General features: G+C 35.5%; 1 protein-coding gene across 2 annotated transcripts in view; it reads right to left on the bottom strand.

The window, feature by feature from the left end:
• Abca12 (ATP binding cassette subfamily A member 12) overlaps nucleotides 1–13,360 on the bottom strand; it is a 177,656-nt gene that overhangs the window by 94,636 nt on the left and 69,660 nt on the right. For both annotated transcript variants that reach the window (XM_042679132.1, XM_042679133.1), the window contains exons 7-8: nucleotides 7,088–7,266; nucleotides 2,323–2,435 (exon numbers count right to left, since the gene is read on the bottom strand). In XM_042679132.1, the coding sequence (XP_042535066.1) occupies nucleotides 2,323–2,435; nucleotides 7,088–7,266 (292 nt within the window). The remainder of the gene's footprint in view (nucleotides 1–2,322; nucleotides 2,436–7,087; nucleotides 7,267–13,360) is intronic.

Raw genomic sequence — 13,360 nt, 5'->3', positions numbered from 1 at the left:
TAGGGGCAGGGATGCCTGGGTTGGTGAATGAAAGTCACTGGTCACTGAAGGATTCTGAATAATACCTAGGAAGATTTTTTTTTAAGGTCATGAAATTTTTGCTCAGATAGGTAGAGGTTTGAGATGAATGACTTCTGGGAGCAAATATAGCCGTGTCTTCATCATTATCCCAGGTTGAAGAAGCCCAAAGGGTATAAAATTTGAAAAGAAAGAATATTTAGGCACACCAATTTTTGTAGATAACACTTTTCAGATGTAGTTTGATGTCATTTTGGCCATCCAAGGCCGAGCTTAAGTATGCTAGTGAGTATCTTTATAGACAAAGGCATGGCTGCCACTCACTGATGACTAGAATATTTAACAAAAGCATGGCCTGCATTCAATATGGGAAGCAGAGTAGATTGTTCACCAGGAAAAGTTTTTCATTGCCTGATTGGTAAAAGCTACTCCTTACATCTTTTTGGTTTCTAAGGCACATATGAGCTTTTGTCATTTGCCAAAAAAACTTTAACTTTATCCCTTTACTTTATATTAATAACGAAGTGTGAGTCTGATAAGGAAAAGAATACAATAGTAAGAAGGAATGTGAAGGTCTCAAGTCTGTTAAAGATAAACACTACAAAAAAAAAACACAGAGGAAATAAGTAGAATTTTCTGGTGCAAACTTATAAGTAGAGAACTTGTTATAGAGAAACTATCTGGTTCTCTGGCCTGAAATCTTATTTTGTAACTTTAATTTTACTTTTCTATTGTTATCATTAAATAGATATCCATAAGTTACTTCTTGGACAATATTACCACTTCCTTTGTTCTCCTCCATTTCCCTCTTTCCTTCCCCACCCACAAATTATTTAGTTCATGTTTTACATAATGAACATTGAGTATAATAACTTCATTTGCTTACCTGGCCTAGAATATTTTCCACTGTTCGTCATTTTCATTAATTTGAACAATAATCCATCTTACAAAGTAGTAATTAATTCTGTAATTGTACATATAAAATATCTTGACGAATAGAAACATATCCAAGAGTATGTTAGACCTTCCAGTGAGAATTCACTAAAACCTCCAATTTGGCTTTTCATTAAAAAATGACTATCTTTTGTGTGTTGTGTGTTGTGATGTCCCTAGGGCTTGAACTCAGGGCTTAGGCACTGTCTCTGAGCTTTTTACTCAAAGCTAATGCTCTACCACCTGAGCCACAGCTCCATTTCCAGCTTCTTGGTGCTTAATTGTAGTTAAGTTTCATGGACTTTCCTGCCCAGGCTGGCTTTGAACCACAATCCTCAGATCTCAGCCTTCTGAGCTCAGCTAGGATTACAGGTGTGAGCTACCAATGCCCAGTCAAAAACTAGTATCTTAAGACAACCCAGTAGATTTTCATTCCTACAATCCAAAAGTTAAAATACTTAAAAGCTGACAAACTCAGATAAAAAAGCTCAACTATAAAGGTATTCAGGTAAGGTAAATGTTAACCCATCATTTTACTTGGGAAGTAGGGATTCATACTTTACACTCAAAACTTTTTTTTTTTGGTCCGGTCGTGAGGCCTGAACTCTGGGCCTGGGCACTGTCCCTCAGCTCTTCAGCTCAAGGCTAGCACTCTACCACTTAAGCCATAGCACCACTTCCAGCTTTTTTTTTTTTTCTGCTTATGTGGTGCTGAGGAATCGAACCCAGGGCCTCATGCATGCAAGGCAAGTGCTCTACCACTGAGCCACCTTCTCAGCCCCATACACTCAAAACTTTTGACTGAATGTATTTGCCTGTATTGATTGGTGGATTTGTATGTTAGTAGTATCTGGCACTATTTAGTGTTTGCAAAAGTGACATTTTCTGAGGCATGAGCATCATGCTACACCTTGCCTTGCTGGAGATGACAAAGTACTTTAGTGATCTATTCATGTTCTGATAATAATTGGCTGAGAGTACATTTTTACCAAACAAAGCATCAGAAAGTTCAGAAATGAAGGCAAAAACACGAAAACCCAATGTAAGATTTTGTTCCAAAAATAGTATAGAAATCTAGTTTTTTGAGGCTCACTCACTGATATTTATTTTTCCATCCTAAGCATAAACATAGTTTAACAAGCTTAGAGACCTCATTTTTACCTAAAGACAAACCCTAGAACCTCATACTCTCTTTTCAGTCATTTCATCCTTTCTCCAGGTCTCAATTTGAGACCTGGATTTATTGGCAGCATATGTCTCTATCTAAAAAAATGTATCATTTATACACAATAGGTTTAGTTGCATTCTGCTTTATATTTCTGATGGGCATTGTGACACTGGATTTAGTACAGTAAGAAGAAAATATAATACCTTGAACTGGGGAGTCCAGAGTGTAAAGCAGATGTTTAACAGACTTCTGGAGAGCTCTGAAGCCTTCGTTAGTTTCAGCACGTGGATAAACCTTCTGTACCACCAACAGCATCCTAATGAGTAGAAAAACAATTAAACCAGATTGTGTTTCCGGCTTACAGACAGAAACCAAAGGTTATTGAAGGAGAAAACGGATCCAATATAGAAAATTATTCTTATAACATAAAAGACAAGATGCTGCCTTTGTAATTTAATTACTTGTTTGTCTGTTCATGCACAAAATCCTAACAAAATGTGTTTGAACCAGAACAAAGAGCTTTATGTTTCCAGGATTGTGGAGCCTTAGAATGCAGAGACCTTGAAGTAACAGAGCAAAGTTCTCCAGTTTTTTTTCTCTTAAGACTTAGAAATAACTGGCTAGGAAAGGAGGATATTCTTAGGAGAGGATCATCAAAGCTCAAGATCTATGTGTATATGAACATATAAGAGAATATTTACTGAAATGAACTCCAAGAAATGAAGATGATATTTTTTCTTTTTTTTTCTTTTTTTTTTTTTGCTATTTTTGTTTTCTTTCCTTTTTGTCTTGTTAGTTTATCTGTCTTTGGGAGGGGAAGAGTGGGCACAGAAATGGAGGGACAAAGGGTGAACAAAAGAAGCAGTGATATTCACTGGACACTATGTTGAAAGTGAAATATAAAACTTGTTGGTGGGGATAGGAGGGGAAAATTGGGAGACAGCAAGGGAAAGGTGACATTGTTGAAAAAGAAATGTATTCATAAGGGAAATAACAAAGTGCTGAATTAAGGACACAAGTTGACCCATTGTAGCAATGAGATGTACAAGACACTATGTTGAAAGCAAACGTTACAACTTGGGGGGTGGAAGGAGGGAAGAGTTGGGGAAGGTGGGGAGAGAAGGGATGGTAGGGAAAAAACAAAGGAGGGAATAATAATGCTCGGTAGGAAATGTACTCATTACTTTACTCATGTAACTGTAACCCCTCTGTACAGTATCTTTACAATGAAAAAATATATTTAAATAAAAAGAAAGCAATGTATTCATTACTTGAGTTATGTAACTGTAACCCTTCTGTACATAGCCTTTACAATAACAATAACCATATATATATAATTATTGGGATGTTCTGAACTTAAACTCTTGTATTTGGTACATACAAAAATAAGAAAGAAAAGAAAAGGAAAGCAAGCAAGCAAGCAAGAAAGCAGGAAAGCAAGAAAGCAAACAAGCAAGAAAGAAAGCAAGCAAGAAAGCAAGCAAGAAAGAAAGCAAGAAAGCAGGGAGGGAGGAAGAGAGGGAAGGAAGGAAAGGAGGGAAAGAAAGGAGGGAAGGAAGAAAGGAGGAAAGGGGAGGGAAAAGAAAGAATTTGTTAGGAAAAGCAACTTTTCAATGATAAGACACCTTTATTTTCAGTTAAATGGAAAAATAAATAAATATTAGAAACTATTTTCATGACAAATAAAGCCCTGATAAAGGATCTAATTTTAGGAATATTGTTGAGCATTGTTTTTGTAAATATTTACCTTTGGTTAAGCAAACAAAAATAGATTTTGAACAAAATGGATCATTCTTTAAGGCTGTAAGTGATGCATTACTATAAGACTAAGTGATGCATTACTCCAAGGTAGCTAGACATTACTAATCAAACTAATTGGCATTGAGTTCTTATGATTTGTATGGTGAGCAGTCCACACTGGAAATAGACAATCAGCAAATTCACTATTGCTGGAGTTCGTTCTATATTTTCCCAGGCCAATTAACTACCTCATTATTAATTTTGATTCCATAGTGGTCATTGGTATAATTTTTAAAAGAAATGTTGCTATGGCACACAGATTCTGAATTTCAAAAATACTGTGATTTATACCAACAATAAAGGTCAGGTCAGTGCTTTAATTAACTTGAGTAGTAACCAGAACACACAGTCTTTTGTTAACAATTTATTATTGTAGGGGTAATGTAGTACAAATTAGCTCATCATTTTCCTTAGCAATCCTTTGGACCACTGCTAGAGATACTTTTTGTTCTATATCCGTCAGACAAAAATGATAGTTATACCAAACACATTGCCTTCTGAGTAAAGATAATGTTTCAAGAAGTAGTTTTCATGACTTGTATCTCAGAATACCTTTTTCCTCATAAAGGTGAAACACAGGGCATGGTTGGATTTTTCACCTGCCCTGCTTAACTGTGGACATAGCTTATGTCTACTATTTTCTGCCATAACTTTGACAGCTTTCAATTTAAAAAATAAAAGTTGCTGGAGAGAACACAAGTTACCGTGAGGCTCATTTGTCCTTTTTTATTTGTTCAACAGATTAAAATAAGTGGATGAAGCCATAATTGGATAAAGAAGTTTTTTTTGTGAGGAAATTATGATTTGTAATGACATTGTTATAATAATAATAGAAGTGTGCTTTAATAGAAACATGATGTAAGATATATTTATCTTGGAATGTTCTAGTATCCACATTAGGAAAAGGAAAAGGAAACAAACCAGATTACTTATAATGATATAATCCTTTAATTTAGCAATCCAAACTTTTATCATTTCTGTATTTAATTAATATGACATATTATTTAAAAATTAAGTAAAAACACTGCTCCTTTGAGAAGGCAATATACAAAATGGGAGAAAATATTTACAATCTTTTTATTTATTTATTTATTTTTGCTGGTCGTGGGGCCTGAACTCTGAGCCTAAGCGCTGTCCCTGAGCTCTTCAATTCAAGGCTAGCATTCTAACACTTGAGCCACAGCACCATTTCCAGCTTTTTCTGCTTATGTGGTACTGAAGAATTGAACCCAGGGCCTCATGTGTGCAAGGCAAGCACTCAACCACTGAGCCACCTTCCCAGCCCCTACAATCAATATGTTTGATTAAGAATAAATCTCCAAAATAGATAAGCAACTTCTAGTTCTCAATATTTAAAAGACTAACAACCTAACCTCAAAATGGCTAGATATTTGAATGGACATTTCTCCAGAAAGGACAAAAAAAATAGCTAAGAGCTATATGAAAAACACGTTTTTGTTGTTTTTTGTTTTTCATATTGTGGTTTGAACTCAGAGCCTTATGCTTGCTAGGCAGATACTCTACTACTTACAGACTACCTCCAGCTCTGGAAAAAAAGTTTAATGTCACTAATCAACAGGAAAATACAAATCAAGGTGTGATACAATGTATCTGTCAGGATAGTTATTGTTAAATAAACAGAAGACAATAAACCTGGCAAAGATGTGGAAAAATTAGAACCCTTGGAATTCATTCTAATGCAGCCTCTATGGAAAACAATATGGCCCAAGGTTCTTCAAACATTTAAAAATAGAACTTCCATATGATCTATGATCTCTCTTCTGAATATTTGTCCAAAAGAACTAAAATCAACATCTCTAAAACAATGAGCATTCCTATGCTTGTTGTAAATTGCCATTGACCTATGAATGGTGAAGAGGAATATGATATAGAAGACAATGGAATATGATCCAGATTTTTTAAAGAAGAAAATTCTTCAATATAGAGACAACATGGACAAACCTTAAAGACATTATCCTCAGTGAAATAATAATAAAGTAGTCACAGAGAACAAGTACAGCATGATTTCACTTATATTAGGTCTGAGAGAGTCAGATTTTGATCTGCTTGGAAGTAATAGGGAAGAGTGTTTAAAGCATTGTCAAGTTTGGAAAATCAAACAGTACTATGTGGTTTTCACAGCCTTGTGGGAACAAGGAACTGAGTTAGTAATAAATGCACCTAAAGAATTTGTTGAACAAGATGAATAGGCGCTAGATGTAGGCTGTACAAAATTGTACCTATAATTAACAAAAATAGATTGTATACTTAAAATATGTTCACAGAGAGGATCTTATGTTCATATTCTTATGACAACAAAAAATTTAAAAAGTCAAATACCATTTGCTTTATAGTAATTTGAAGCCATTTATTATAAGCTTCTTTCATTATCTATGCAGACTTTGCATTTGTAATCATTACTGGACTATATATTCTACTGCATGATGCCAAAATATGAAATAACTTTATTTAAAGTCTTAGGGAATTAAAATAGCCAAACTGCATTGCCTTCCCTGTGCTAACTTGCTCTACCAAAATAACACATATGGTCTCTTTTGATCTTCTACCATTGACTAATATTTGCTCTTTCAGCACATCAATAATGATATACTCTTATGGAAAAAACACAAGATTGAATATAGACTCCTTAAGTTCAAGTCTTGGCTTTGCTACGTGGCAGTTGTCCAACTTTGAGGAAGTCAGCTGACCTCTCTGAGATTTTCCTCCTCTTTAAAATGAGGCTTGGTTATCTTATCCAAAAACACTGTTGTGAGAATCATGTAAGATAAATGTACTGACAGAGGGTGTATGATGATGTTTTTGAACTGATCAAAGCTCTTGGAAGCATCCCAAAATGAGAATCAACTCTTCTGATAATTTAGACATTTCAACTAAGACAATACTATGCATCCAAATGACATATTTAACAGGCAAACTTGGTTTTTGAGTTAGGAAACCAAAGTTCAAACCTTCCTATCAAATACTTAATGTTTAACTAATACACTCACCTTCACCGCTAATATCTGTAATAAGAAGCTGAAGAATTTTTTCACTCTGTGCTTAAATTAACTTCCTGACACCCTCACCAGCAGTATGGTTTTTTTTTTCCAAAAAGACTTCTTTGTGAACAATAACATGTGATGTGTAGTTAACATTAAACTTTCTTACCTGTTGGCTTTTCGGAGCACATCAAATAGATTGCTTAGTGATGTGTCATTCTGAAACACAGTTGGAAAACTAGAGAGAAGCTGCCACACAGCTCTCTGCTCCTGCACTTGTGAGAAGAAGGACAGCACTTTAACGAGTTCCTGAAACACTAGCTTCTGATTGTTGGGGTCACTTGATAGCTTAAAAAAACAAAACCAAAAAGAGTGAAGTGAGGCTTTAAGACATGTAATCACATCCCCACCAGCATCTGTTATTATTAGTTTACTTGATAATGGCCATTCTAACTGGGATGAGGTGGAATCTCGATATTGTTTTGATTTGCATTTCTTTTATGGCCAGAGAAGTTGAGCATTTCTTTATGTGTCTATTGGCCATTCTTATTTCCTCTTCCAAGAAGTCTCTAAGTCTTTAGCCTACTTATTGATGAGGTGGTTGTTTCTTTGGGGATTTGTTTTTGGGGTGTTTCATTTTTTTATTTTATTTTTATTTATTGTAAAGGTACTGAACGGGGCGGGGAGGGGGGGTGTTACAGTAACAAAACTAAGGTAATGAGTATATTTCTTATAAAACACTGTTACCCACTCCCTCATTTTCTCCTGCTTACCATTCCCCACTCACCTCCCCTGCAAGTTGTAAAATTCATTTCCAACTTAGGTCTAGTGAGTATCATGGTTGCATTAGTTCATCTTTGTCCTGCTGTTTCTGTGATTCCCTTTCCCTTCCACAGTTCAGATAAGCTTATACACAAGACAAAAGGGTACAGAAAACAAAAACAGAAAGAAAAAACTAGGAATAACTACATATAGCACATAAAAGGAACCTTTTGTTTCCAGTTCTTGGAATTCATTTGGATATGCTTCATTATATACGGTCCTGTACACTTAGTGATTGGACTATTGTGATCCCCTTCTAAGAATGTCATAGACATATTCTGGTTATTACAAATTATGGAAACCATGCAACCTACTTTTCTTTGGGCCTGGCTTGCTTCACTTAATATGATTTTACAGGTCTTTTGATTTCCTTACAAATGAGGTGATGTCATTCTTTCTGATGGAGGCATGTATATATACCACATTTTCTCCATCCATTCATCTACTGAAGGGCATCTAGGTTGATTCCATATCTTAGCGATGGTAAATAATACTGCAATGAACTTGGTTGTGCTGGTAGCTTTAATCTGGCTCTGTTTGTGGTCATTTTGGTAAATTCCCAGGAGTGGGATTGCTGGGTCATAGGGGAGCTCTTTGTTTAGCCTTTTGAGGAACCTCCATACTGCTTTCCAGAGTGGCTGAGCCAGTTTATACTTCCCCCAACAGGGTAGTAGCATTCCCTTTTGGCCACATCCCAGCCAGCATCTTTTGTTATTAGATTTCTTGATAATGGTCATTCTGACTGGGGTGAGGTGGAATCACAATATTGTTTTGATTTGCATTTCTTTCATGGCCAGAGATGTTGAGCATTTCTTCATGTGTCTGTTGGCCATTCTTATTTCCTCCTCAGAAAAGTATCTTTCTCTTTATTTTAACATCACAGTAGCATTATTTTATTTGAGTATCAGTGGCTCCTGTGGATCAGCAAAATACAAAGAACTATGAACTTGCAAGGGAAAAGAATTTCTGGGAAAGCCAAATACCAGACTCCTTTGTCATTAGAAGACCATCATCTCATTCCATATGTTCACACAAAGAGAGAATGCATTGGGAAATCATTTGGGATATTCAGTGTCTATCTAACTTTCTCTCTCCCTTTTTTTTTTTTTTTTTTACAAGATATACCCTTGAGTATGCAGAAAATATGTAGGGAGGTGTCTTCAGCAGTTTATTTCATTATTGCTGTGAAGGTACATCATTATTATTATTAATAGTAGCTAGCATGAGGCTCTTCTTTTTCAAATAGTCTGTATTGATAGATAGGCAGATACACAGGCTGATAGCTATACACACATGAATACATAAAACAACATATATAGTGTGTGTATAAAGTTAAACTAAGATCTACTGTTATTCAAAACATATCCAAGTTCTTCATTTTTCTAATTAGGGGAGGGGAAGGGAAATAACAAAATGCAGAAAAGTCTTTAAGTCTTTAGCCCACTTGTTAATGGGGTGGTTGTTTCTTAGGGGATTTTATTTGTGAGGGGGAGAGTTAATTTTTTGAGCTCTAAGTATATTTTAGATATGAGGTTCTGTCTATTGTATAGCTAGTAAAGACCTCTCCCAATATGTGGGCTTTCTATTTATCTTGCTAGCTAAGTCCTTTACCATTTACCCAACCTTTCTTTGATTTGTTGTATTTCAGGGTCTTTATTGAGAAACTTTCTAACTGTGCCTAGAAGCCCTAGTGTTTCCCCTATTCATTCCTCTAATATTTTCAGGGTATCTGATCTTATACTGAGGTCTTTGATCCATTTGGAGTAGTGTCTGGTGCAGGATGATACATAAGAATCCAACTTCTGGGCTGGGAAGGTGGCTCAGTGGTAGAGCACTTGCTTTGCATGCATAAGGCCCTGGGTTCGATTCCTCAGTACCACATAAGCAAAAAGAAGAAAAGCCAGAAGTGGTGCTGTGGCTCAAGTGGTAGAACACTAGCCTTGAGCTGAAGAGCTGAGGGACAGTGCCCAGGCCCAGAGTTCAGGCCCCACGACTGGACCCCCCCCCAAAAAAAGAGAATTCAACTTCTATTTTCTATACATGTATAGCCAATTCTGCCAGCATCATTTGTTAAAGAGGCTGTCTTTCTTCTATCCTGTTTTTTTGTGCTTCTTTGGCTCCCTTATTAAAGATTAGGTGGCCACAAATCTGTGAGTACATTTCTGGGTCTTAAATTCTGTTCCATTGGTCCTCACGCCTGTTCATGTGCCAGGATAACTTGGTATTATAATGGAGTTTGAAGGTTGGTATTGATATTCCTCTAGCACTGTTTTTCATGCTAGGGATTGTTTTCTATTATTCTATATGAATTTTTGGATTGCTTCTTCTATTTCATTAAAGAATGTTGTTGGGATATTAATGTGTATTGCATTGAATTTGTAGACAGCTTTGGCAGTATTGACATTTGCACTATGTTAATCCTCCCAATCCAGGAGCATGGGAGATTTTCCCACTTCCTGAGTTCTGCTTTAATTTCCTTTTTCAATTTTTTTTAAAGTTTTCATTATAGAGGTCTTTCAAATGTTTGGTTAATTCCTAGGTATTTTTTTGAGGCTATTACAAAAAGTTGCTTTCCTGATTTCAGCCTTGCTCTTCTCATTGTTGGCATATAGAAAAGCTATTAATTTTTGTGGGTTACTTTTATATCCTGCTACTCTTCAAAAGTTTTAAATCAGCTCAAGTACCTTGGAGAGAAGTCTATGGGATTCTTTAAATGTAGAATCATGTCATCTGCAAAGAGTGAGAGTTTTTCTTCTTTCCCTATCTGGATCCCCTTTTTGTTTGTTTCTTGCCTTAATACATTGGCTAGGAATTCCAATGTTATATTGAAGAGGGGTAGAGTGAGAGGGCATCCTCGTCTCATTCCTGACTTTAGAGGAAATGGTGTTAACTTTTCACCATTAAGTATAATGCTTGCTATAGCTTGGTCATATACAGCTTTTATTATATTGAATAATATCCATGAATTCCTAGGGCCAAAAGAAAACACCACTATACACTATTGGTGGGAATGTAAACTTGTTCAACCACTCTGAAGAGCAATATGGAGATGCCTCATAGAGGAACATAGACTAAACATAGAGCTCCTCTATGACTCAGAAATTCTACTCCTGGGCATTTACCCAAATGACCACAAACAAGGACACACTAAAGCTACCAGCACAGTTATATTCCTTGAAGCATTATTTACCATAGCCAAGACATGGGATCAACCCAGTTGCCCCTCAATGGATGAATGGATCAAGAAAATGTGGTTTAAATACACAATCAAATCCTGTGATTCCATCAGAAAGAAAGACATCAACTCATTCACAAGGAAATGGAAAGACTTGGGGAAAAAATCCAATTAAGTGGTAAGTCAGACCCAAAGCTGCCTGGTTTTCCTCATTTGAATAATTAGTACAAATGTAGAATACTTCTAGCAGAGGATCACAATAGTTCAATACTATGTACATATGATCTTATAAAATGATGCTAATTGAAATGAACTTCAAGATATGGTAACAAGAGTTGCTGTTTTACTTAGTGTACTGTATGCAGTTACTTCTCTTTTCTTTTTCTTTTATCTTTCCTTTGATTTACCCTCTGTTTTGATCTTAGTACCCACTGTATTGTATTTAAGTTTATCTGGTTTGGGGATGGGGAGAAGAATCACAGAAATGGTACAACAAAGGACAAAGGGAGAGCCAATGCAACAGTGCTGCTCACAAAACACTGTTGGAAATGACCTTTACAAATTGAGGGAAGGGCAGGCAGGGGGAGGGACAGCAGGAGAAACAAGGGAGGAGGTGACAATGTTTGACAAGAATTATACTCATTTACCTACTTATGTAACTGTAACCCCTTGTACATCACCTTTACAATTAAAAAAAAAGGAGTAAAGCTCACATGACAATCACCTGGCTGCTGCCTCTGAAAGCATTTCCCATCAGCAGTGCTTTCAGAGTTCTCATTCATTTGGAAACTCACTTTTAGATGGAAAACCTGCAATTATTTCTCATATTCATAAATACAATTGGAGCTTTCCTACATAGTAACTCCACAAGTTGGTTTATTTAATGTTTTGTTGACAAAGCCATATTGATGTAAGGTATTTTAAATAATGTGTTTGGAAATTAATTTTCAAACACAAAATTAGCTTCTGGATAATGTTTTTCATTTTCTTTAGGATATACTATTGATATAGCATAGGTTCCACTTTTTATGTTTCGTAGAACTTATAGGTTTGGGGGAAGAGCTCTTAAAACTATTATCTATATTATAGATAGATTATATATAGAAATATAGTATTGATACAATCATGACATATAGTATATATCTCATGTACAAATACATTCATGAAATACTATTTACTGTTGCAATTACACACAGTGCAATAAAAAGTTCTGTTGCGATTCCATGAACAATACTTATAAAAAGGATCAATAATGAGCAAATATACGTAATAATCACACCCTACCCTTGAAACAAATAACATGGTGACTTTGGAGTTTCATCCATTTCACAGGACACAGCTGGTACCTTCAGACATAAAGTAGTTTCTTTGTTGTATTCCCATTTAAGGCAAGTTTGTTCATAAGCTCATTCCAATGTTTCCAATGTGTCTTAACTCAGGGACTTTCAGGTCAATAATGATTTTAAACAATGCATTTTTGGTCACATAATTTACTCTACATGGTTTAGTTTAAGAAAGCATTTTTCCATGCTTTGTATCAGATTGGGTTTATTACTCTACTGCAATTTTTAATTTTTTTTGTTTTGTATATATGCCAGTTCTGGGGCTTAGACTCAGGACCTGGGCACTGGCCCTGAGCTTTTCTTGCTCAAAGCTAGTGCTCTACCACTTGAGCCACAGCTTTATTTCTGGAGTTTAGTTTATTGGAGTTCATGCTGGTTAATTGTAGATAAGAGTCTCATAGACTTTCATAATGAGGCTGGCTTTGAATCGTGATCTTCAGATCTCAGCCTCCTGAGTATAGGATTATAGATATGAGCCACTGGCACCCAACAATTTTTAGATTTTAAATAATTATTTACATAAAGTTCAGAGAATCAAAAGGAAAAATTAGAAGCAGATGTCTCAATTCACTTTTGTTTGTAAAATTTCAAAAGAATTCTGAAATGTTAAAAATATTTTTCTTATCAGTAGGCTTTGTTAAGTATAGATTAATGGTGCCATTCTTTCATCATTAGAGGTCAGTGAGAAAAAATAAAATGACCTTACCCATTGTTCTCACTTCTGACAGCTGTTTAACTGTTAGTTCAATTATTAAACTTGCATTCTATCCTGAATAACCTCACTTACAGAACTCAGGGAAAACAGTCAATCTTATCCACCCAAGACACATTTCATCTATTAAGGTGTATCTACATTAACCATATTGCAATATTTCTAATTCAACATCAGATCATTTCAAATCTTGCATATTTATATGACAAATGAATATTACTAAACATTACAGATTGTGTGTAAATGTCAATGTGAGGAATATATGTTAAAGGTGAGAAAAAATTCCAGGCTGTATTTCCCAGCCTCCATGGGCTACAGACTTGATCATTTATTCATCTTGTATCACTTTGTAAATTCAAGTAAGAAAACAGTATAACTCTCAGTTACATA

Source organism: Dipodomys spectabilis, unplaced genomic scaffold, assembly GCF_019054845.1.
Source record: "Dipodomys spectabilis isolate Male_0828 unplaced genomic scaffold, ASM1905484v1 ptg000051l, whole genome shotgun sequence".
Lineage (NCBI taxonomy): Eukaryota > Metazoa > Chordata > Mammalia > Rodentia > Heteromyidae > Dipodomys > Dipodomys spectabilis.
This window is presented reverse-complemented; position numbering and strand designations above follow the sequence as displayed.